A 26,629-nucleotide genomic window follows, 5' to 3' on the forward strand; every position below is an offset into this window, starting at 1 on the left:
AGATACTTAGAAATTGAAAGTTTTAAGTTTTTTTTATTCCATTCATAGAGTACATGTGTAGAGAGAAGTGGTATGAGGGGAAAGCCATAATTTAAATCATTTTAGTTTCTAATTCCTCAAACAAGTTGTGAAAAATGTCTAATAAGGGAGTAGTATTAGAATATATAAAGAACTTTTGTAAATCAATTAAAAGACAAGCAACTTAATTTCTTTTTAAAATGGGCAAAAGACTTGGGATGTTGCACTTAAATAAGGGGTAGGTGGGAAATGTGCACATGAAAGACACAACCTTAGTTATTGGGAAGTGGAAAATAAAATTGTGATGGTATGTGCTAAGTCCTGGTCAAGTTGCAAAAAGAATTGCCACACATTGCTTATAGGACTGTTTAATGATACAGCCGCACCCAAAAGTACTTGAGCAGTTTCTTACAAAAGGAAAACAGATGTTTGCCATGTAGCCCAGAGATACCAACTCCTAGAGAAGGAAGGTATTATTTGTCTTAGTACACCTTCAATGCAATACCCATAGCTGCTTTATTTGTAGAACAACTAAAACCTGGAAGTCACTCATGTCCATCAAGTAACAAATGGACAAATTGTGGTACATCCATATAACCAGTACTCCATAGTTTAGGGGTCAAAAGCAAGGGGAGCTGGAGAGATGGTTTAGTGGTTAAGAGCACATACTGCTTTTACAGAGGATCTGCGTTCATTTAGATCCCAGTACCAACATCAGGCAGCTCACAAACATCTGTAATATCAGCTCCAGGTAATTGAACAGCCTCTTCTGGACTCCACAGGCATCTGCACCTATCTCTCCCCCCATAACATAATTCAAAATAATTCTGCTTTTTGAGATAGGTTCTTACCATATAGACCCATCCAGCTTCAAACTCACAGAGGTGTTTTCTTTGCTTCCTTTAAAGGTATTCGTCACCATACCTCTAGCAATAAATCTAAACCCCTTCCCCCCCCCTTTTTTTTTTAAATTTTAAATGAGAACAAGGCGATTAGGGAAATGGTTCTGTCAGTAAAAGCACTTGCTTGTACAAGCATGAGGACCTGAGTCCTAATCCTAAGTACCCACATTAAAAAAAAAAAAAAAAAAGAAAAGAAAAGAAAAAAAAAGCTGGGTATGAGTACATGTCCATATAAAACTCAATATTGAAGGGTTGGGGACAAGCAGATTACTGGAGCTTGCTAGCCTGCCAACCTAACTGAAATGCCACCTTCAGGTATCACGAGAGACCCTCTCACAAGGGAATAAAGCAGAGTGGGACAGAGGATGACAGCTGACACCCAAGTCCTCCTCTCATCTCTGCATGCACAGCCACAAGTATCTCCATCTGCACACACAAAGAGGGAGAACAGGAGCTACTCAGTATATGCAACAAAAAAGAGTGTCTTCAAAAGCCTTACTCTAAAGCAAAGTCAACTCCAAAAGCCACCTATTGTAGAATTCCATTTATATCATATTCTGGAAAAGTTAGTGTTCTAGGGACAATAATCAGATGAATTGTTGGGTTTGGGAGTACAAAGGGGCATAGGACCTTTTAGGATGGTTGAACTATTCTGTGTCTTAATGATCGTGGTGCTTGTCTATGCAGTTATCAAACTGCATTAAGTCATACATCTTGAAAAGTTGTCCTCGGCAACAAAGGGAGGTCAAGACCAATGAGACCCTGACTCAAAAAAAAAAAAAATTATAAGTTTTTAAAAGGGTTCATGTAAGAATAAATGATATGTCAAAGGATAAATGATACTTTAGGAAACTTGACTTAGAAAAGCAATGTTAAAAGCTGCCATTCCAGAGTGGATGTGGTGGTTCACATCTGCAATCCCAGCATTTGAAAGGTTGAGGCAGGAGGATTCCCACGAATTGGAATCCAGTCTGGGCTATATAATGAGTTTCAGGCCAGCCCGGCTAGAGAGAAACCTGTCCTTTAAAAATCAAAATAAATAGCCTGGGCACACCTATAATCCTAGCACTCAGGCAGAGGCAAGGCCACACAGGAAGCTCGAGGCCCTCTGGGGCTATATATATTGGCCCTGTCTCAGAAAACAAGTTAAATAGCTAGATAGATACATAAGTAAATAAAAACCTGTCATCTCTCTCTAATATTCATTGTTAGCTGTGACCAGTGATGAACTTAGAATTCATGTTGTGGTGTCAGAGTTCTTTCATTATGGTTGGAATGTTTTTAATTTTTTCTGTTGGTGATATCCAGCAAAGAGTACTACATTCTCATGGTTAGTAGAGAGTGGAGATGAGTGATTTCATCAAGTATTGCTACTTATGAACCAGAGTTACCTTTGGCCCAGCATGCATTGGGTTTACTGTGTGCTCACAAGGCATATGTGACTCTTCATTCCAGTGAGGGGAAAGTCTGAGCTATTAGGGTGTTGTCTTTTTCCCACCTTTGTTGAGCTCCTTACCCCTAGGCTTGCTGGTCAGTGAGACCCCTTAAATAGTGAGGCTGTTTCTAGGATCCTGACAGAGACCAGTAGTATAAACATTCAGATTTGAGTCTTCTTGGGCCTACCCTGCAAGCTCCTGCCTCAGAGAAGGTGAGAATCATAGGCAGAGAGCGGACACCAGCAGAACTATTTGAAATTCCCCATGAGAACTTCCCTCCTCCTCTTGCCTTTGCCTACCCCCACCCCCAAGTGCACTTCATCAGCATCGGAAGGACTGGTTCCCGGCACTGCCTGCCCTGCTTGGCTGGCGTCCCTGAGGAACTGAGCTAATGAGTGGATAACACGCATTTGCCAAGGCCTTCCTGGATGTGGTACCTGGGCTTTGTTAATTTTCAGATGCTGCCATCCTTGGCTGATGACCATTTAATTCTCTTTCAGAACAGTCATTTATTTTTAGCATTTGCTTATTTTCCCTCCACCTCACCCAGGGAAGGGGGACCATTAAGTCCTGTCTGTAAGAAACCAGCAGTATCAGCCAGGTTGCTGTCCTACAGGGAAAGCTCTGTAAGCCTCTCCCTTGTGTACCTAGAAGCTCCACAGGTGGTCTTGGTACTAGGAAGCCAATGCTGCCCTTGCTGCACTTTTGGCAGCTTCCCTGGCAGCCTCGTTTGCTGCTGCCTGGCTCAGAGGTAGAAGAGGATAGAAGGAAGAGCTGGCAGGATCTACAACCAGAGAATGCTAAGGGAAGACTTCTTCATTATTCTTTCTATTGCTGAGATGAAACACCATGAATAAAGCAACTTAGGGAGGAAAGGATTCATTTGGCTTACACTTCTACATCTAGCTCATCACTGAAGGAAGTGAGGCCGGGAACAGAACAGGAACCTGGAGGTAGGAGCTGAGGCAGAGGGCATGGAGAGGTGCTTACTACTTGCTTTCTCTGTGGCTAGCTTAGTAAGTGGCAGCATCTGAAAATGGGCTCGACCCTCCCCATCAATCATTAATTAAAATGCCCTACAGCTGGATCTTATGAAAGCATTTTCTTAATTGAGGTTCGATTCTCTCAGATGACTTTAGTCAAGAAGACTAAAAACTATTTGTGTGAAGCTGACATAAAACTATCCAGCACACATACCCTAGTTATAAGCATTCTCTGGCTGTGACTGCCTGACCAAGCACAGGTATATCCAGCCTTCATCTCAGGATATCTACAAATGAAGATCCAAGCCATGTGAAAATGGCAACATCATATCAGTGTCGGAAGGTTGGACATCCCTAGCTAGTGTGTGAACAGTTGTATGCTCTAGAGTCAGATACCTGTGTTCAAATTCAAATTCTGCCTCTTACTCATTAGATGCTTGGCAAGTTATTTGACTTTTACGTGATTGTTTCCCCAGTTGTAAAATACGATAATAAAGATGTGAGGTTTAAATGTATAAAGTGTTGAGAACAGTGCCTGCCATGCAGTAAGCAGTGGTGAGGTTAAGTGCTTTCTCTGTTATTACTGACTTCCCTAGAAGGGCCTGAGAGAAGCCTACCTTAGAGCGCCATTGGTACTCTTAGGTGGCTGAATCAGTAGGGCTCTGGGATTCTCTTTCCACCCCTTTCCCTCTAAGAAACTGGGCCTATACCAGGGGACCCTTGAGTAGGATTCCTTGATATGTAGCTGGCTTTTGTCCCAGGTGGCCCTCTGCCCAATGCAGGATAGTGCCCAGTATTTCCCAGCAAGGAGGGTGGGCAAGGATGCTGGCCAAGTGCCTGGAATGCCAGTACCATGGCCCCAGAAAAGTGTTCAGGGCTTGATGTTTCTCCACTGCTACTGCTGTTGCCGATTACCTCTGAGTAACAAAGAATCATTTCTAATCCCATTTGGAATCGTTGTTCATGATAATCCTGTTTTGTAGTAATGATATTCCAGTTGCAGCATGCTCCCGTTTCTAGTTTGGCAGATGCATGCCTCGACCTCAGGCAACCCAAGACTCTGTTGGATGGAAAGCTGTGCCAGCTCATTTGCCTAACGTGACAGTATCAGCCCCTCCCCCCTCCTCCTTCAATTCTGTATCCTAACATGGGGTTGTGTGTTCAGTGCTTTCTTCTGGAGAGGGTCAGTTGGGGCAGAGAGGTATCCAGTGCCATCTGGTTCAGCTGTGGAGGAAAGGTTAGTCATTTTCGGGACTGTGATATGATCCAGACCCATACCCCTTTAGCAGACATCTTCCAGTGCATCAGTGCCATAAGCAGCTTATCTGACTAGGACTCCAAGGCTGGAGAGGCAGGAGTTTGAGTTAGATAAGGCTACCGAGTCTCAAGCTTCAGCATTGTATTTAGTTATCTCTTGTAACATCTACATAAATAAAATATGTTGTAGGAAACAATATATTTACACTAATAAATGGTGAGATGACCTGGTTAATTGTTTATATATGGATGTAAGGCTACAGAGTCAATGTCAAGTGATTTGGGCTGTGTTCTGTTTCGTAGCTGTGTCACTGATTTCATTGAGGCCAATCAAATTGGCAGATTAAATGATGTGCAAAGGCATACTGATAGGTTATGTAAAAGGACATTATCTCACTGAGTTGTAGTAATGGTTAAATCAGTGCTGGTAAAAATTAATGGGGCCAGAGGTATAGCTCAGGGTTATAGTGCTTATATGTCATGTGTAGTCTTGGATTCAGTCCCCAGGACTGCAAAAAAAATGTATGTATGTGTAAGTGAAGACTAGAGGTTAACATTGGGTCTTTTCCTCTGTGGCTATAAACATTGTTTTTTGAGACACAGTTTCTCACTGAACCTGGAGGTCACCATTTGACTATACTGACTGGCCCGTGAACACAGGGAATCCGCCCTACCTCCAGTGCTAGGAGTATAGGCACTGCTAGCACACTGGACTTTTTCTGTATGAGTGCTAAGGAGTGAACTCAGGTCTTATGCTTGCACAGCAGGCACTTTTTCTGAATGACTGAGCCATCTTCCCAACCCAAGAATTCTTTCTTATTTATTTTTAAGATTTGTTTGCTTGTTTTTGAGACAAGGTCTCTGTATAGACTTAGCTGTCCTGGAATTTGCTCTGTAGACCAAGTTGGCCTCTAACTCACAGAGGTCTGCCTGCCTCTACCTTCCAAGTGCTGGAATTAAAGGCATGTGACACCACTGCCTGACTCTAAAAGCTATTTTTATGTGTGGTATTTTGTCTGCATGTATAACTAGTGCCCACAAAGGCAAGAAGGTGTCAGATCCCCTGGAAGTTGAGTTATAGGCTATGATTGATTGAGAACAGTTCCCTTAAGTTCATATATTTGAATAGTTGGTTCCCCATTGGTGAAACTATTTGGGAAGGAGAAGAGATGTGTCAGTAGGGGTATAAAAGACTCAAGCTGTTCCCAGTATACCTCTCTGCCTCCTGCTTTTGGGTTTGAGATGTGAGCTCTCAACTGTTCTGCTGCCATGCTTTCTTTTCACTCTGCCACAATGAACTCTAGCCCTCTGAAACCATAAGTCCAATTAGAAAAACTTTCTTTGATAATTTGTCTAAGTCATGGTGTCTTAGCAGTAGAAAAGTCAGTAATACACAGGTGGTAGTGAGCTACCATGTGGGTGCTGGGAACTGAACCCAGGACCTGGAAGAGGAGCCGTGCTCTTCTTAACCACTGTGTCATCCTTCCAGCCTCCTAAGAATTATTGTTCATTAAAAAATTAGCCAGGAATAGTGGTGCACATCTTTTAAACCTATCACTTGGGAAGCAGAAGCAGGTGACCCTTTGTGATTTTTGAGGCCAGCCTGGTCTACAAATTGAGTTCCAAGATAGAGCTCTTATGCAGAAAAATCCTATTTCAGAAAAATACAAAAACAAAACAAAAACTTTATATGAGAACTTGAGAAATAACTCAGTAGTTAATGAGGACCTGAGTTCAGCTTTTCAGTATCCATGGTGAACAGCTCCCAAACACTGTAACTCCAGCTCCAGAGTAATTTGATACTCTCTTATGACCTCCAAGGGCATCTGCACTCATGAGCACACACAAATACAAACACACAGACACCAACACACACCGACACACATACATATAAATAAAATGAATCTTTAAAAACTAAAAAAAATAACAGGGGTGAATGTATAGGTCAGTAGTTATAACCAAACCCTAATTTAGGTAATGCTTAATTTAGGAAATTTAGGTAATACTTAAATGCTGACTAAAACCTGTCTCAAGTGCCCTGTCATACTCTGATGGATCATTTGCCCAGAGAGTCTAGTTTAGGCTCATACTATAGTAAGAAGCCCTGCAATAAGGTGGCCATATATTATGAGTCACAGCCTGGAGGAACTAGTCAAGGATTGTCCCTGAAAGGCTGTGGTGGGTGATCTTGATTCCTTGACTCTTACCTTTCTATGCCATGCTTTCCTTGAACACCTAAATGTGTCACCCATCTTGGCACATTTTCTCTTGTTCCAGCTAGCCGCTGTAACCTGCTCTGCTTTAACTGCCATCTGAAGATAACACTGTCTTCAGTTACCTAGTAGGGATCAGCGACTAGGAGACAGTACAGCAACTAGGCTAAATGGTGGTGGCATATATTTTTAATCCCAGCACTTGAGAATTAGAGGCAGGTGAACCCCTGAGTTCAAGACCAGCCTGGTCTACAGAAATAGTACAAGTTTATGCCTGAAGTAGATGAGAGCCATTGAAGCTTAAGGAATACACCCTGGGTTTAGACCCAATCTGACATGTATTTACAAATCTTGGCTAATTTATTTAGTGTATACTTTAGGTTCCTGCTGTGCCTCCGTTTACTTTTTTACAAAATATACTGTCCTTTGCAAGTTGCATCAAGCTCTGAAATAGTGATTCTGTGAGATGTCTAGTACACTGGAGCTTATAATGAATAGTTACTGGTTTCATAGTAACTATGCAGAAACTTATTATTGTCCTCTGAGAGACCGGAACACATTTTTCTCGGGTACCTTATTTACTACCTTTTAATTTGTTTGTAAAGATGCCAGTTTTACAAAGAAAATTCTCTTTCCCCGACCTTCGCCTCCCTAGTTGATGTGCAATGCTGCAGAGCCTCTAGAGTTAGCACACAACAGTGCCTATGACTTTACAGCCAAGCTCCCAAACTGACTTCTTGACTTCCTCATTGAGGTGTGAACTGGATTGAAAAATAGGTCATTCTTTGACCTCTCCTGCTTTTGATACTTATCACAGGGACCCTGTGTATGCTTTAGATTTGGCATGTGGGAGAGAAGGAGGAGGACATGGAGTGTCTTGTAAAGCTTAACATTGTTTGGGGGTGACCTGAATCTAGCATTACTGCCTTCTTTAGTTCATCAACTCCAGCTGCTTGGCAGCCATCTTGCACACATCTGGTCCAGCACTGGCCCCAGCTCACACCAGTCTTCCCTTCTCTCCCATAAACAATGGGAGGACCGCACACTACTGAAGCCTCTAAAACCAGAAAGCAAGCTTTAACACTGATCAGTGTAAGTGCTCTCCCTCACTGGGGCCGGACAGCAGCAGCTCACTGAGGTCAGCGTAAGCCAACTTCCGACAGGCACTCCCACTTCTAATCTAATTACTGCTCAATCAACAAATTAATTAGCTGTGGCTCCAAAGGGAATTCCCTGAATCCCAGGAACTGCCAGTTGGGGACTACTCTCCCAGGCATAGTCTCAGTTTTGTCTAAGAATTGTCTGCAGCTGGGAAGGGCCTGGTACTTAAAGTTAAGATGCAGGTTTTCTTCAGTCCGCAAGGTCAGTTAGGAGTTAGAAATTCTATAGGTGAAGAGGCTTCTTAAAAGGAATACCCTTTGCAACAAATAGCCAAGCTCAATGTATAAATTATACAATATAAAATCAACTTCTGTGGGTACTCACCTCCCACTTAAAATATCCATGTTGTTGTGTGTATATTAGCCTGACTGCATCATGTCTTTGCATGTGGCTCCCACACTCAGCTCCATCCCCCAGGGATATATACTTGCTTCCAGGCAACCCCCCACTACTGCAAAATGTTGTAACAAAGTCTCCTGTGTTGCCCTTTATGAACCTGTGACAAATTTTCTGTAGAAAATATATACTTGGGAGCAGACGTACTGGGTCACAGGATGAGGCACTTTAATTTGATGAAGTGTTGTAAGAGAAGCTTCCAGAACAGCATGGCTTCCACTCTATACTCTGACAGTTCATGAAGAATCCCAAATTCCCGTGTATTCCCTGGCACTTGTCATATTTTAGCTTTCTAACTTTTGTAAATATGTTGCATTTAAAGAAGTATTTTGTTACTACTTTTAGTTTGCATTGCTCTAATAACAGATGAACTTGAGAACTCTTTAAAGATTCATTTTATGTATATAAGTACACTGTAGCTGTCTTCAGACACACCAGAAGATGACATTGGATCCCATTACAGATGGTTGTGAGCTACCATGTGGTTGCTGGGAATTGAACTCAGGACCTCTGGAAGAGCAATCAGTGCTCTTAACCACTGAGCCATCTCTCCAGCCCCTGAACTTAAGAACTCTTATATGCTACCTAATCTGTTCTCTGGTGTCCTCTGCTGAAAAGTGACTTCATATCCTTGCCCTGTTTGGTTTTGTTTAGTTTTGTTTTATTGTTTTGTCTCTTCCCCATTCATAGCTTGTCTTTTCAAATCTAAATTGAAGCCAGGTGTTTGCCACAGACTGATAGTTGAAAGTAAGTATGAGGGCTCTATAACTCACCTCATGCTATATAGACATCCTCTGCTTCTTCTCATTGGTAAGGGAAGTAGGGTATCTAGAGATGATCTCCAGCTTTGAGATAAACAGATCTTTATGTAGACCATCAGAGACCAGATCCTGAGCTGCCAAAGAGAATTGGTGATATTCCAAGGCCAATAAATATAGTTCTTTTGAATAGAGACAGAAGGTTAGAGAAAACCCTGAATTGAATGGTGTCCTCTGCTTCTTTTAATTAGGTGATTAAGATCTGACATTAAGCCACATCCTGTTCCATAGTAGCTACTTACATTTAAGGCAGTGGTGTTGGAGCTTCCTGCAACCTGGCAGCCAGCATGCCAGCACCAGAACAGAGGAGCGGTCCCAGTTAACCCAGTTAGACCCCCACCTGCCACCGTGCTGTCAGCCATCGTTCTTACTGTTTACACTCGCTGATCCACCGCTCCCTGTGCTCACCATTCCTCCCACTAGTGCCTTGGACTAGGGAGTTTCTTTTCCCTGTAGCAGAAAAGAAGCAGAAATCACTTCATTCTAGCCTTTCTTCACTGTAAACTTAGCAATCCTTGTACCTGGCTTACAGCTAAGCTTGTGTTCTGTAGCCCACAGTGCAGTGAGGATCTTTAGTCATCCAAACTAAAAGTAAATGGTTTTCTAACCCAGGCTGTGCTGGCTTCTTCAAGAAGGCACTGACCAAAGATCTGGAGCTCTGTGCTGGATGCTTTGTAAAATGTGACCATTGCTGGTGAGAAAACTTCATAGCCTTCTGGCAAGATGTTTGGAGCCATGGTTGCACAGAGCACCCTCAATTTCTTTAAGCCTGTCTTCCCTCAGTGGGGCTGCTGCCTTTTGAGTTTTATGAGAAATGAAGGGAATTTTCTCAAGGTTGCAGATGAGTCACTATCTTGGATTGCTTATCCTCTTTAGGCTCCAAGTTTTTGAAGTGAATTGCCCATTTCTTTGATTGGGTTAGCAGCCCTAGGGCTGATCCTAGCCACTCTCCTCTCCCCATCCTGCCAGACCACTGTCTGCCCTCCAGGGCCAAGGGCAGCATACATGGTTGCCTGGACACGTCCTCCAGCCTGCAAATTGGACAGATGGAATCAATACTCATGAACCTAGAGAGGCCCAGGTAGCATAGTTAGTGACACTAGCCGCCTAGAGGGACAGCCTGCCATGAGAGGTGGTGTGATTGAATAGTGATTAGACACAGCAGCTGAGAGTTAACCAAATTATGTCCCTTTGAATTTAGATTGACAGACCCTTCTCATTTGGACTTGAAAGCATGTCAACTTGTGCAGACTGTAGAAGAGCTGCCTACTTTGTGTAGGGCTGTACCGACATTCATGCTGGGAATAGTCAGTTCAGGCCCAGATTCAAGTGATTGCTATGATTGTTTCAGCCAATCGAGTAGGCTCATGTCTGTCTGTACACCTGCAAACACTATGGAGTTTACTCCCCTCATAGTGTGTCGGGAAGCATTGCTATCTTTTGTTACTCTGTTAAGGAAAAGGAGGCTCAAGGTCAAATGTCTTATCCAAAGACACCATCTTTAAATGACAGAACTGCATTTGGACTCCAGGTCTCAGTGCAGGGTAGAAAGTGCCACGGATCATGTACATAGTGATGCTGCGTTTGTTATTCAGGACTGTCCTAAGGACTGAATTTAACACAGCCTGGCTGTTTCCAAAGGTGACTTAAGGTTATAGAATGTTTTCCACCCCCTGGGGCTAGCAAGAAAGCTCAACAGGTAAAGGCTCTTGCCACTAAACCCAATAACTTGTGTTCCATCCTTGGGTCCCACACGATAGAGAACTGACTCCTAAAAGTTGTCTGACCTCCATGTGTATGCTGAGGCACAAACACAGCTGCCCACACAAACACAGAGAAATAAAGGAATTTAAATTTTTAAATGGTAAATTTCTAATTTTGGAACCTTCTGCAACAATTAGTTAACGTCCTATGTGGGAGCTGGCATACTTGTAATTTCAGCATTCAGGAAGTAGAGGCAATAGTCTTAGCAGGTCTAGACCAGTCTTGGCTATACAGCAAGTCAAGAGATGCTGGCTCAAAAATAAAAGACTACTTTTTTCTTTTTAAAATAGTGTCTCACACTTAGAGGCTGGCCTAACATTTCTTGCAGTCCTCTTGTCTCAGCCTCCTCACTATTAAGTTTACTGGCGTGGGCCATTACTCCTACATTATTTATTCTGTATCCCAGGTTAGCCTTGAGTTCACTGTAGAGCTGAGGATGACCTTGTACTCTGGATCCTCCAAGTGCTGGGATTAAATGTGGAATTAAATATAAATACAATTATATTTATTTGATGAGTTATTATGAATCTTATACAGACATATAAATATTATAAGTACAACTTATCTGATGTGTACCTTCATCCTATAATAAAAACTCTTTCCCAGTTCCTAACTTTGCCTCATTTCTGCAGTCTTCCTTTAAAGAAAGATAGTTATGCAATTATAACAGGTTATAAGCCATTATTGTTACTCACTTAATCATGCCCAAATTGTCCCAAAATTGTCCCAGATGCTGTGTCCATTGGGGGATAACAGTGTTCAAACCAGGTGATACATAAAAAGCCATCAGCACTGCTGGTTGCAAATACTAGAGAACGAGAGGAGAACACTGGAGCTAAAGGCTGGCCTTTTAACAGCTCTGATAATCCCAGGATTGTTTAACACACCTTACCACTTATGCCTTGCAGGGTCTTTGAAGGTCAATTCAGAGAGAAAATCTGGCAAAGGACATTGATAAGGAGTTCATGAAATAGAGGACAATTGACTATTAAACCTTGTTTCCTAGAAATTCTACTTGACTAGGAATTAGAGAAGTGAAAGAACTGTGGCTCCATGTTCTGCTCCAAAAAAAGAAAGAAGAAAAAATACTTCTGAGGCGGCAAAGCACAGAGTTACTGCATGCCTTACTTATACTTGGCTAGTGGGAACAAAACACAGTCCAAACTCTGAAAGGCAGCTTAATAATACTCACCAAAGTCCTTTGAAATGCCTTTCCTAGCCTTGTTTAGTACCATGGGCTTGTAAAACAAGAACTCAGGAAGCTGAAAAAGGAGGATTGTCACAAGTTTATATAGCAAGTCCATGTCTCGGTGGGGAAAAGAAAGAACTCGTTATGCTTTCTCCTGTAACTTTATCTCCTAGTTTGTCTGATTGTCATCAAAATATTAGACATTCTGTTTTACAATAAAACATTGGTTAAAAGACAGAATCACTGGCTGTGGTACATGCTTTAAATCACAGCACTACAGAGGCAGATGCAGGAGAATTCCTGTGAGTTTGAGGCTAGACAAATTCCAGGACACCCAGAATAACAGAGGAACCCTGACTCAAAAAAAAAAGCAAACAAATAGAGAATAATCTTATAATAGAATACTCTACAACTGTGACAAATGCTGTCTCTGACCTGCATAAAAAGGAAATGTGTGTTTATATACACCCCAGTTACTGTAAATTATTATATACATGCTTATTGAAAACAGCCAAGTGTCCTGTGTTCTGTGGCATCTTCTTTCTGAAACCCTTTATGGGGTTGAAGATTAGTAGAGCTATTACATGATAGAAGAAAGAAGGGAAGCTAACAAACACTGAGCATGTAATAGGGAGGTATGAACATTGTGCCCTATGTCCTATTTATTGCCTATGCTCCATAGAGTCTCTGCCAGCAGTCATACTCCTGCCCACTCTTTTTTTTTTTTTTTTTTTTTTTTTTTTCTTTTTTGGTTTTTCGAGACAGGGTTTCTCTGTATAGCCCTGGCTGTCCTGGAACTCACTCTGTAGACCAGGCTGGCCTCGAACTCAGAAATCCACCTGCCTCTGCCTCCCAAGTGCTGGGATTAAAGTGTGCTCCACCACCGCCCGGCTACTCCTGCCCATTCTTACATAGCTTCTAGAATGATCTCCCTAATTGCAAAGGTCTGGAACAAAATATACCAAACTCTGTATAATGGTTACTCTTAAATTTTGGATTAAGGAGGTGGATCTAAGGAGATACTTCTGTTTTTAGTATTTTAATTTTGTCAGAATCCATGCATGTGGGTATGTAGAAGAAAGCATGTGTGGTCATGTTGCTTTTCCTTCTCTCCTACTGTTTTTCTCTCATCCACACCTCAGATGAAGTACTGACCTCCTAGGACTCCTGTTGTGTTTCTCTGCTTCTGTCTTATCTTACAGCTCCTCCTGTGCCTCCTGGTGTACTTATCCATCCTACACTTTGCTGTAATGTTTTTCACCTTCTTTAGAAGCTTAATTCCTAGTTGTGTTTCTAGTGATTAAATTTGTTCTTAAACAGTTTTATATAAATACGTAACACATAGACCCTCTCAGCCTTCACCCTTCCCTTATCCCTATCACCCCTGTTCTCAACCCCAACCCCAATCTCTCAACTTCACGTCTATTCCTATTATTGTTATTTTGTCTTTTTTTTTTTTTCCAGAGCTGAGGACCGAACCCTGGGCCTGTGCTTACTAGGCAAGCACTCTACCCCTGAGCTAAAGCCCTAACCCCTATCTATTCACATTATTTTTCTTTGCTTCCCTCCTAGCAGTTTGTAAATTCTATGCCACATAGAGTCTAGCCCATAGACCAGTGACTAGAGTGTAGTGGGCATTTGATAAGTAGTTGTTGAATGAATTGTCTTATAGCTGTGAAAACCAGACCTTATGATCTGCTTTTCTAATTGCTTCCAGTGTGGTGCAGGTCCTGCTTGCTGCTGGAGCTGACCCAAACCTTGGGGATGACTTCAGCAGTGTCTACAAGACTGCCAATGAACAGGGAGTCCATTCTTTGGAAGGTAAGGTTGGGCTACCCCACTTCCCTGGGTGTCTCTGCCTGTGGCTTCCACAAGCATTGCTCAGTCAGTGTCAGCAACTACTCATAAGTCCCTCAGAGGACTTAGAACACATGCTTTTCACAGTTCTTTTCACTTGGAAAGTGTTGGGAAAGACATCAGAGCATGGCTTAAGTGAGGGGAGGCGCATTTCACCTGGTGTCTCTTGAGACTGGGGAGCCTCTGAGGAGCAAGCAGTCGAACAGACTTCAGTGAAATGGTTGAGGATTCTGCATGGGTTATGGGCTTGCTCCTTTCACTTCCTGCAGACTTACCTGTCCCAGTACTAGAACATAATGTTGTGATTCCCTTAGCCACAGAGTTTATCTAAGTTCAACTGTGACTATTGCTTTTTAGTGTGTGGTCTTATCTCTGGGACTGGCTCTTTGCTGTGCTGTGATCTAGGGTGAGGAACAGACCTTCTTTGTGTCTTGATGTTCTGAACTGTAAAAATGGACTTGTTATTAATAACTCGTGGGTTGTCATGTGGCGGTTGCTGAGACTGAAAAGAGGTGTTGTGGCATCTGTCTGTTGGAGAGCATCTGGTCACATCAGTCAGTGTTGTCTCTAGTGAGTTCTTCAAAAATGAAACCGAGAAGAGTGCAGGTTGCACTGGCTGCAGACAGATGTGTGTTTTCTACCTGGGCTTTTGCCTGTGCAGACTGTGCTTGCCTCCTGCCCATTGTCCACTGTCATCCAAGTGGATTCTGTTCTTCTGAGATTTGGTGACAGGACAGCTTGGCTGCTTTAGAGTTGGTATTCGTAATAGCATGACAATAGCCCTGTTGGCTGCCTTAAAAGCTAGTACTTGTATCCTAGAGGAGATTTAGTAGACCAGAAACTAACTCACTCACTTTGCTCAGCCCTCTGAATTAGTGAAGAGAGCCTGAGGAGGCTTTGGTGGCCCAGGGAAAAAGTTTCTCAGATGAGTGGCATGAGGGAGTATCCAAGAGCAGCAGGGCAGCATGCACATATCAGGTATGGCATCACCCTGCCTTCACTGCCCTTCTGCATGCTCCCTGAATTGGCCTCTTCTCTCACCTGCCCATATGCCTTCTCTCCTTCCCAGCTGACAGGCCCATGTATTAGCCATGACTTATATCTCTGTGAATTACCCTGAGATGGAAAAGTGTTGCTTTATACTTCAAACAGAAGTGAAGTTTAGGAGCACCAAACCTGCCCTACATTTGCTGCCTAGAATGGACTCAGCTGAAGGGTTCCCCTCCTGCCACTCAAGCACAGCTTTCTGCTTGGGTCTGTCTGCTGGCTGGTGCTCTCACCAGAAAACAAAGAAACTTAGATGGTAGGGCCAAGGGGGAGTAGGAATTCTTTGAATGCCTTCTCTTCTGCTCTCAGAATTTTAGCAGATTTCACAGAATCTGGTACAGCTTTTGCTGGCAGCCAGGTGCCCTGTGTTCTAATGCACTGTAGGCTCAGATTCATTCTAGATCAATACAATAGTGGTCAATAATTTTTTTGTAGGAATAGCCAAATTGTGTACAATTTCAACTTTATGGGCCATTTGGTCTTAGTCATGACTACTCCACTTGACTCTTCAATACTGAAGGAACCATAGATGGTGCATAAAGAGACTTTATTCATTTATTAATTTTGCCAGTCTCTCTGAGTTCTTTTTAATGTCATGTCAACCAACCTTCATTGCAGGTAGACAAATAGGTAGGTAGACAGACAATAAAAAATACTAGGAATGCCTGTGGTGAAAGAAAGAAAATGTATTAACTATTTCTTTTGACTTGGTATGGCCTGCAGTTAATAGTAGGCTTTCTGTAGATTGGGTAGTTATTCAGAACTACGTATTCATTACATTTCTGTGTACTAGCACTGTTATAGGCAGACATACTTTGTATCATCATGCACTTTAAGACCCGATGATCGTAAGGTCACTGATTCAGGGCTCTCCAGCACACGGCAAAGCACTTGGATGTATTACCAACATCTACAACTGTCATCAATAACTTTCTTCTTTCCCATTTTCCATTTAAATATTTTGTCCACTAAATTGAGAAAAATTTTTCACCATTTGTTGTTAAAATAAAAAATGTGTCCAGCATTTGTTTTCCTTCCTTATCCTAATGACCCTTGTCTACTCCTGTACATTAATGCGTTGTTTTCAGAGAACCAATAACCAACAAAATCCTTAAGAACCTTTCTGAAAACATTTGTTCTAGGACTGGAGATAGTGCTGAGTGGTAGGACGCATGCTAGTAGGCACAGGACCTGAATTCCATCCCCAAGGCTGTTGCTACTCATGTGTAATCTAGAAATTTTTTTAGGAATTATTAATAAACTCTTGATAGTTTATAAGATCCCCACCCCTTCATCAAGTACCTTGTCTACCATAGTTTATTTTCCATGGTATCTCAGTTTTTATACTTTATTCAGTGCTTTCTGACTGGGACTAGGGTGATGACAGTTCATATATGTCATCTCAGGGCTCTTCTCTAGCTGCCAGATTAACTATGAGGATGGCCCAACATATTTTAGACCAGTATCAAAACGTTGGATGCCCCAGAATCCTTAGTGTTTTATTAACCTTTTTCCATTTAAAGACACTTTGTCTTTTCTTCCTTCTTTTCATTGCCTGCCTGCTGTAAGCGAGGCACTGTAACCTAGGTCATCCTCACTGGTGATATGGATCGAAGTATAAGATCCTTCAGGTTTGGTTTTCTTTTGACTTTCTTTTGGTTTTCTTTCTTTCTTTTGGTTTTCTTTTGACACGCGAGCGCGCTTGTGCGTGTGCGTGTGTGCGTGTGTGTGTGTGTTTGTGTATGTGCATATATATATGGGCTCTAGTGGTTTGTGTCTGGAAGGTATGTGAGGAACAGTGAATCTCAGTATCATAGAAAAGCCACAGGCTCAAGGCAGCTGGACAGTCCTTTGTTATCAGAGCACAGAGTCAGTACCAAAGTTCACTACATTTTATAATTATTATTTCTGTTATTTTCTCAACCTATCCTTGATATTAAGGGAAGATGGTAGATTATAATCTGTGACGTTGGCCAGATTTCCCTAACCCCAGTACTATACCCTTTGTCTGCTTGTCAGTATTGCTGTGTTGATCAAGATCTGAAATAATGTGATGTGTGAATTGCAAAGTTCTCTACAGTTGCAATTGCTTATTAGTTCCATTTATTTATAATTCAGCTTGCTTTTACCGCAGCTTGGGCACTTGGCCAGATGCTGGGGATATATAAATGAATACACATGGTCTGGCCCCTCAGCAGTTCTTCTAGCCAAGTAAGAAATGGATCTCAGCAAGTCCTACTCCAGAGTGGTAAAGGTAGCTAGCTGTATGAAGAATGCAAGCAGCACAGAATGAGGTACTGATGGCCTTTTTCTAAGAGTAGGCTATGTCTTGGACTTTGAATTGGGTCTTAAGGGTGAGTTGGAGATTGCTATAGTGGCTGAGAACCCTCCTCCTAAAAGATAGGAGACACTCATGTCTGTACTGCTTGCCCAAAACATAACCAGCCTGAAGAGGGGAGAATGGTCTTTGTCCTTCTTGCTGAGGCTCTGTCATTGGTCAGTTATGCCTAGAAAAGCCCTTCTCTGCCTTATATGCCTGCATGGCTCCTTGAGGAAGTCTGGCTAGGCGGGTACATTGCAAACGCATGCCCTGTTGTCAAGGTTGATGTTTGTGGGTGAGGATTGGCTTGCTGCAGCTGACCTGGAAATACTTATTGTGGAAATTTCCTTGGCTTAACTGTTGTTGTCGTCATTCTCTGCAGCTCTCAGAATGGTGTCTTCAGAGTCATAATGATGTCCTGGAAAAACACAGGAGATAACTGCCAGGCAGCCATGGTATATCTAAGTCCCGTCACTGACCGACTGACTAATCTTGACAAGTGATGTAAACTCCTTGACTTTCAGACTTCTTTGTAATACAGGGATAACAGTACCCATTGTTACAGGATTGTTACAGTGATTAGCAATAACCATTATGTATCTAAAAGTCAGTGGCATTTCATGAAGTTTCTCCATGTAGATAGGTTTAGACTCAGTATAAATCAGGGCACCTATATATCAAGGGGCATTAACAGGCTTGAGATCTGCCCATCAAGGCTTTCTTGAGGAAGATTCTTGCCATGGGTCAATGAATTATATGGGCCAAAGGTCTCTGTAATTGTTTGATTTCTATGGCTCTGAATGTTCATCTCCACAAAGAACAAGTAATAAGCTCAAAGGAAGGGAGATTTGAGCTGGGCTTCAGGGGTAAAGAGGAAGGGAGAAGCAAGTATATTCAAAGGAGGGACACAGATGGGACAGATATGGCAGGTGTGATTGTAGCCACCTCTGCCAGCTATTTCCTTGTCTTGACCACATTCCCTTTATAGTCTCAGCCCACCAGTTCATTCCAGGAGACTTCCACTTGTGGCTGGGCATTGGGTGGTGGGCTCCAATCCGCAGGTGGAGGAGACATTAAATTAGTGGTAACAGTAAACAAGTCGCCCAGCTGTGGACGCCGCAGGCTGCTTATAAGTAACGATTATAAACATCCAGTGTCTGGTGCTGTCAGAAATGCACACGAGCACTCCGAGTGCCTCTCATATGCACAATTAAAACAATAAAACACGGTAGAAACATGGCCAGAACAGGCTATAAGTCAGGTTCTCTTCTCAGCTCCGCGTGGCAGCTGAATAAAGATGAGTCCTGAAAAACTGGGTTGGCATAGGGCTCTTCTGGGGTAAAGGTTTGTCAGACTGGACCTGCCAGAGCCCAGCCAAGCCCTCCTACCCACGCAGCCCTTTCCACAGGGGCATCAGGTCCTGGCCTGCTCCAGCTGACCTCCCCATCTCTTGCCTTCAGATGGGAGACAAGACTGTGCAAGCTGGCGAATCACAAACCAGTGGACAAGTGCCCTGGAGTTCAGGAGGTGGCTAGGAGTCCCAGTTGGCGGTAATGGAACTGCTCTCTATACTATAATAATTCTTCCCACCCCTAGGCTGTGCCAGGTGCCATCTCACCAATGTTGGTTTCAGATAAGCTAACCACTTGTGTATAAGCTAAACACCATGTGCCCAAGCCTTCCCTGGCACAATAGAGAATGCATGACCCCAGAAAATCCAGACTAATAGGAATATAGAGGCTCCCAGGAAAGAGTTTGGGTCTTACCTCCCAAGACCCAACCCTGTATGTGTGCCAACCCCCTCCCCCATCCCCTGGTGGGTTTGTTGACCATTCAGTAGCTTTTACACCTGGAGCAGTTCCCTAGACTTCTCAGAAGAGCCCTCTCCCAATTTGTAAAAATAAAAGTAATTAAGAGAGCTAGAAGTAATATATTTATCCCTCCCCTATGCCTGGAGTGTATGAGGAATTCCATTAATGAAAACCTCTCTTTGTGCCTCATCATGATTATTAGTCTCATTATGTCCATAGGAAGCTACAGGGTCTTTGAGTATCCTCCGAGAGCCAAATATTAATTTGAGTCTAAGAAATGGGTTGTCCAATACTTAATGATGTGACCTCAGGCAATTCATTCTGTTTCTGTGCCGGTTTTCTCATCTATAGAGATTATTTCTCACACCACAGATTTGTTATAAGAATCACTTGATCAGGCGGGCAGTGGTGGCGCATAGCTTTAATCCCAGCACTTGGGAGGCAGAGGCAGGTGGATTTCTGAGTTCGAGGCCAGCCTGGTCTACAGAGTGAGTTCCAGGACAGCCAGGGCTACACAGAGAAACCCTGTCTCAAAAAAGAATCACTTGATCAGTGGCATAGTGTTACACACCTATAATCCCAGCCCTCAGGAGGCTGAAGCAGGAAGATTGAAAGCTTAAGGCTAGCCTGGGCTATATTATGAGCCCCTTTGCTCCCAGCCCCCTGGGAAAGGGGTCAGTTGACATACTTATGAAAGCACTTGAGAGAATACAAGATATCATGCAAGCATAATGTTCTAAGAACGGCAGCTAATAATAAAGATTAGGACCAAGACCATTCATTAGACAAGGGTCCACTCACAAGTACAGATCACAGCAGAGCTCAATTAAAGAATGTTGGTCTGAAGTAGTCAAGGAAAAAAAATTAGTCTTGATTCTCACTGTCTCGGAAGATTTGAGGCAGTTTCCAGAGGACAGATAGGTGAGTATGGATAGGTATAAGTGCAGCAAGGATATGCCATTTCCAAAACGCTCAGATGTGGGACATGTAGAAGCCCTATTTCAGGGATGAAGAGATGGCCCATCAGTTAAGGTCCTGAGTTCGATTCCCAGCAGCCACATGGTGGCTCACAGCCATCTATAGTGGGATCTGATGCCCTCTTCTGGTTGGTGTGTCTGAAGACTGCTACAGTGTACTCAGAAATATATATATAAAAGAAGGAAGGAAGGAAGGAAGGAAGGAAGAAGGAAGGAAGGAAGTCCTGTTTCAGGCTAGTGAATGAACATGTTAGGGTATACCATCCATGCAGTGAACAGTGAGCCATAGCAACACAGCATTAGCAGACTGGAGTAGATCAAGACACCAGGATTTCATTATCAAAACATAGATACCTCCAAAGTCCTTGAAGAGAGGGTGCTGCAGGAACTGACCACTTCAAGGGTAGAGAAGATAAGAGTACTTCTCTAATGAGGCCACACCATGTGAACAGCCAAGGCAGCAGCAAGTGACATTTATAGATCTGGTGTTCAGCATTATGTGCTTACTAAAGCAAACCAAGGCAGAAACACTGATGTCCACGGACTTGAGCAATGAAGGTGCATCTGCTGCTCTTTCAGAGAACTGGAGTTTGGTTCCCAGCACTCATATCAGGTGGATTTTGTAACTCTAGTTCTAGGGGCTACACACAAACACAGAATCTTTTTTTTTTTTTTTAAGTAGTGATGTACAATGCCAACAAAACTGTTTCCTTGCTTTGTATAGAGCTCAGAGACCACACCAGGCTGCATGTGCCTCTCACTGAGTGTGCCAAGACCCCGGGCTTCTCCAGAGGCCCCCGGGCTTCTCCAGAGGCTTAGGGAACCAGCAGGCTAAAAGCTCTTAGGCAAGTTGTTTTATTAATGCCCTGACTCTTCTTCATCCTTGTCCAGGTCCACTTAAGAGTCTCATTGCCCCTCCAGGGCCAGTAGTTCTGTATGCCATTACTCAACACTGCCATAGAATCAGCAGGGTGGACAGAGGTCTGTCACTCTGGCATTTTGGCCAACTTCAAGATGAAATGTATTAGTCAGTTAGGTTAATTGTTTCCATACTTTTAGCCCTCCAAACCTACATATATGTAATATATATCTTTCTCTCTTAGGAAAAAGAGAGAGAGAGAGAGTAGTTGGCATGTTTTATTAAAAAGAATGAATTTGATGCATTTATAAGAATAAGAAAAAAAGTATGATGGGGTGGCAAAGAGAGCTAGTCTTGTGATTTTTAACTGATTTACATATTTTGTGTATAAATATTTTTTCATCAAAAGTTCCAAATCAGGGTTGGGTCCCACACACCACACAAAATATATTAGAGACATTTATATGGATAGCAGGAAGGGAGACAGAGGGTTGAAATTTTCCAGGCACCCAGTGATTGATGGGGGCTGAGGCTCCCCCTGACGCTTTATTGAGTTTCCGATGATTATCTCTCGCTGAGACATTTTTTACAGATGACGGTCGAGCTGTCACAATGGACCATGGGGGAAAAAAACCAACAATAATAACACTTTAATCTTTTTACTGCACTGCTCCCTAGTATCCCAGATTCATCTTCCCTGACGCACGCAGTTCATTATTCTGCCCCTCCCTGGATGGGAAATAAAGGAAAATAAATATATATGTAGACACGCTTACCCACATGCATACACACAACACAGAGTATATAAAAGAGACCACCTCAGAACCAGAGAGGGGCAGAATTTATTGTTCTTTTTGCAAGTGTTGAGGTTTATTAGTAGAGGTGCTTGGTTGGCTTGGAATTGGCTATTAATTACAGCGTTTTGTATTTGTTTTTTATTGCGAGTTTTTAACATCTTGAAGAAAAGGCAGAAGAGAGGCAAGCAGGTGCAGAGACAGGGATCACTGAGGGACCAAGTTGGACCGGCCAGGTTGTGTAGCTGCTAAGAAGCAGGCTTCTTGCTCTTGCTGCCAGCTTGTCCCTGAGGGTCCCTGGAGCTGCAGGGGTACACTTTGGTTAAGATGGGAGAGGGTGAACAGCGGCTAGTTACAGAGCAAAGCAAAGGGATCCAGAGACTACTGCGCACCATGCTACTATAAGAGTCAGGAAAGGCAAGAAATAAAAGAAACTGAAGCAATGCTTAGGTTTGATACAGACCATTACAGAGTTTTCGGAGTTTGACCCTCTTTTGAATTTGATGATGAGAGGGTGTGACTTGGGTCTGAAAAGCCTCACTTGGTTCTCTAGTAAGTGAATCCTGGACCCAAGAGAACACCACCCAGAATCAACAAGCAGTCTTCAAATTCCTTGGCAGCCCCTGCTCTTTTTCTCTGGGTTAGAAGAGATGAGCTGTACTTCCTGTCAGAAGACTGACTGGCCCAGTCTTCCCTTTCATCTGTCACCTTTGCTGAGCCTATATGTGATTTTTTTGTTACACTTGAGGTAGGAGTGGGAGCAAGAAGGACCCTGTTGTTAAGGAGAAAGTTTTGAGTTAACTGAAAGCATGGTACCTGTGACACCATTTTTAAGTAGAGGCTAGACCTGAAGCCAGCCTCAACCACCATGGACGCATACATTTCTGTAAAGCATAAAGCTGATAACAATACCCATACTTCAATAACTTAGTTTTTGAAAGACAAGTTTTGAAAGGACCTAGTTCTTGGGAAGACAGGCTTAACATCTCACTAAAGTATTTATTGAGCACTTGCCACATTCAAGAATGTGTGCATAAAACAGTCTGAAGTCCATGCAGGAGGAAATGTCAACTAATGAAGTATGAACTAGACATGACTAGAATGCATAGAGGAAGGGAGATTCTGACCTCAGGCTGCTTGAGTCGTAAAGTGTGAGTCCACTATAAGTAAATAAGAGGCCAAAAGGAAGTCATAATCACACAGAAAGGAGACAAGTGTCTGAGCTGAACAGACAGCCATTGACTGATGGTACCACTTTAAACCATCTGCCTGAGCTGAGACTGTTTCTTCACGTATTAAATGGCAGCCTAGTACACTCTTGTGAGGAAAATAGTTGATCAAGTGCTGGCCTGATCTCACACATAGTAAGAGTTTAATATGCTGAGTGTGGTGGCACACACCTTTAATCCCAACACTCTGGGAGGCAGAGACTACACAGAGAAACTCTGTCTGGGGATGGGGGGGGGGGTGTGCTGAATTCAATAAATATGAGCCATTATTTTTTTTACTGCAGTACTTGTAAGCCTTCACTGAACGTGAAATGAGCTTCTGCCATTTTCCAGTATTAGTGTTAGGGATGGTACCAACCAAGAACTCAGATAATATCAGATAATATTCACTTCTTCTTACAGACATTTTGCATTGTTTTTGAGATAGGAACTCAGGCTGGCCTTGAACCTGTTATGTGTCCTAGGCTGGCCTTAAATTCCCCAAGAATCTTGTTTCTTTTTTTTTTTTTTTTTTTTTTCTTTTATTTTTTCTTTCTTTTTCTTTGTCTTTTTTTGTTTTTTTGTTTTTGTTTTTGTTTTTTTTTTTGTTTGTTTGTTTTTTTGGTTTTTTGAGACAGGGTCTCTCTGTGTAGTCCTGGCTGTCCTGGAACTCACTCTGTAGACCAGGCTGACCTCAAACTCAGAAATCCGCCTGCCTCTGCCTCCCAAGTGCTAGGATTAAAGCCGTGCGCCACCACTGCCCAGCAAGACTCTTGTTTTTTCAAAGTGCTGAAATTATTGGCTAAAATGCTGAGATTGTTGGCATGTGCCACTAAACCTCATAACCACTTTACCACTTTTTTTTTTTGGCTTACACTTTTAAATATATCATCTTTATTTTATTTAACTCACATGTGGTAAAATTCACCATGTAAAATATATAACTTAGGCTGGAGAAATGGCTCAGTGCTTAAGAGCACCAACTGGTCTTCCAGAGGTCCTGAGTTCAATTCTCAGCAACTCATACAGTGTACTCATGTACGTGTGTGTGTGTGTGTGTGTGTGTGTATAACTGATGTATACTATATAAAGAAGTTATACAATCATTGCCCTAACCCATTTTTAGAACATTTTCATCACATCATAGAAAGCCTCATATACATTACCAGTTATTCTTCATTTGCCATCAAGTCCCCAGCAACTAATAATCCACCTCGTCTCTATAGAGTGTTTAAAACGGCCATTTTCTGTACATGGACCATATGCTGTATGCTCATCTGTGACTGACTTCTTTTCCTTAGCATTATGTTTCACACACATTGTGGTAAATAGCATTTCTTCATTCCTTTTTATGGCTGAATAATATTTTGTTGTAAAATATTCATCAGTTTATGGATATTATGTTGTTTCTACTTTTAGCTTTTATGAATACATTGCTATAAGTATTTGTGTACTTTTGTGTGTGTATGTGTGTGTTGTTTTTGGTTTTTTGGTTTTTTGAGACAGGGTTTCTCTGTGTAGCCCTGGCTGTCCTGGAATTCACTCTGTAGACCAGGCTGGCCTCGAACTCAGAAATCCGCCTGCCTCTGCCTCCCAAGTGCTGGGATTAAAGGCGTGCGCCACCACTGCCCGGCTGTGTACTTTTTTTGAATGATTTATGTATTTATTGGAGCTAGGGTCTCATGTTGTAGGCTTGGCTGGCCTCAAACTCACTATGTAGACCAGACTAGCCTTAAACTCAGATATAGACCTGCCTCTGCTCCTGAGTGCTATGTACCACCTGGGGTACATAGTGACATCCTCAGTCTCTGTCATATTTAATTATTTTGTACTATAGTAAGATTTTAGGCTTAAAGTTAATTGTAAGTATTGGTACTTGGGTACCATAACACTAACTATTCAGTATCCATCATATGACTGTGCATCACACCCGTTTTACATGGAACAACTTAGTACGTGACAGAGCTACAATGGCAGACTCTGTGACATCTTCACCTTAAATATTTCTCAGCATGTGAAGCGGGGCTGTTTGTTTGTGTGGGGCCAGTAAGTGTCCAGAGCTACATGAAAGCCATGGAGATTTGTTTTAACTGCTGCTGTGGTCCTGGCCCTGGCTGTGGACCCCTTAGGCATAAATTTACTAACGTTCACTGGTGAGGTGGGGCAGAAGTAAGCAGAGTAGTGGCTGTCACGCCCACTGTAGGCAGAGGAGTGTGGGACCTCCCGCAGAGACAGGAAAAGCTTTTCTGGAAGAAGAGCCTGCCACCCCTGTGCTGGAGACAAGTGGGAAGATGTCTTTGTTGAGAAGGAGATGGTTCACTGGATAAAGGCCAGCCAGCCCTAAATCCTGGGCCTCAGAAGACCACCTTGGTGGCCCGCTGGTGAGACAGGCTTGGATGCCTCCCTTCTATGAGCTTGCTTACTTCCGAGCAGAGGGCTGGAGCCACATTGTCCCTTTTCTTCTCTCCCCCCCCCAACTCCCGTTCTACCTCCATCTATCTTTTATGGCTTGAGAAGAGTATGGAATCTCAGGATTGGGCCTTTTTAGCACGTAGTGGTGAGGCTGTGCCTTAGTTACTTCTCTATTATTGTTAAGAAATACCATAACCAAGGCAAAAAAAGATTTTTTTTTCCATTGGAACTTGGTTACAGTTCCAAGGTTGAGTCCATGGCAAGAAGCATAAGAGCAGATGTGCAGGCTTGGCACTGAAGCAGTAGCTGAGTGCTCACAGGGATTAAAACTGGGCCAGGTGTGGGCTTTTGAAACCTCAAAGCCCATGTTCAGCGACACACCTTACTCCAAAAAGGCCTTACCTCCTAGTCATTCCCAAAATTGTTCTACTATCTTCATTTTGACAAAAGGTTTGAAGTGCTTCCACCCAGGCTAGCTTGTTAGAATACTTGGGACCTAGCTTTCAAATGTGAGCCTGTGGGGACTACAGGCTGCTAACACAGAGCACTGTGGAGAAGCTTCATGCCAAGCATGGAATAGACATCAAATGTCACCCTTCTGAACAGAGTTCCCCTATGAAATGGGAGCATAAACTTATAGCTTACAGGGCATTTCTGAAATGAAAATCCTTATGGACTCTGGAGAGCACCAGCATTGCAGGACTCTAACCAGACTCTGCTGGTTCCATGCTACAAGGAGCAGGTGGTCGTTACCTCATACCTGCCATATCCTTTGTGAGGCAGGGCCTTTTCCAGAGACTAGGTAAAAAGGATAATGGCTGACACTGAGACAAGCTGTGTATGAGATGCTGTATTACCACACCGGTACACCAAGAGGTTCCTGTTCTTTCTATTACAGACAGAGAAGTTTGCCATAGAGAGGTCAAGCAGATGGTATGGACCTGCATAGTAAATTTAGGATTCAAACACAAGTGGTCTGGCTCCAGAGCTTGCTCAATTGCTAGCCACTCTCTGCTGCCTTCACTAAATATTTATTTATATATGTTGTTATTGTTTTCCACAAACAGAAATAAGATGGACCTTATTTTTGTGCGATGTTGACTATACCTATCCAAAATGCTTGGCCCCAAAGGATCTCAGGTTTCGGAGTTTGTTTGGAATTTGGAATATTTGTGTATAGGCTTTATTGGTTGAACATCTCTAATCC

The 26,629-nt window shown here is 42.8% G+C and overlaps 1 protein-coding gene across 1 annotated transcript in view; it reads left to right on the plus strand.

Annotated features, from left to right (window-relative positions):
* Clpb (ClpB family mitochondrial disaggregase) overlaps positions 1-26,629 on the plus strand; it is a 124,932-nt gene that overhangs the window by 29,134 nt on the left and 69,169 nt on the right. Inside the window, exon 4 of the mRNA XM_034499463.2 lies at positions 13,855-13,958. Coding sequence (XP_034355354.1) covers positions 13,855-13,958 — 104 coding nt within the window. The remainder of the gene's footprint in view (positions 1-13,854; positions 13,959-26,629) is intronic.

This window comes from Arvicanthis niloticus, chromosome 1 (genome assembly GCF_011762505.2).
Source record: "Arvicanthis niloticus isolate mArvNil1 chromosome 1, mArvNil1.pat.X, whole genome shotgun sequence".
Classification (NCBI taxonomy): Eukaryota; Metazoa; Chordata; class Mammalia; order Rodentia; family Muridae; genus Arvicanthis; species Arvicanthis niloticus.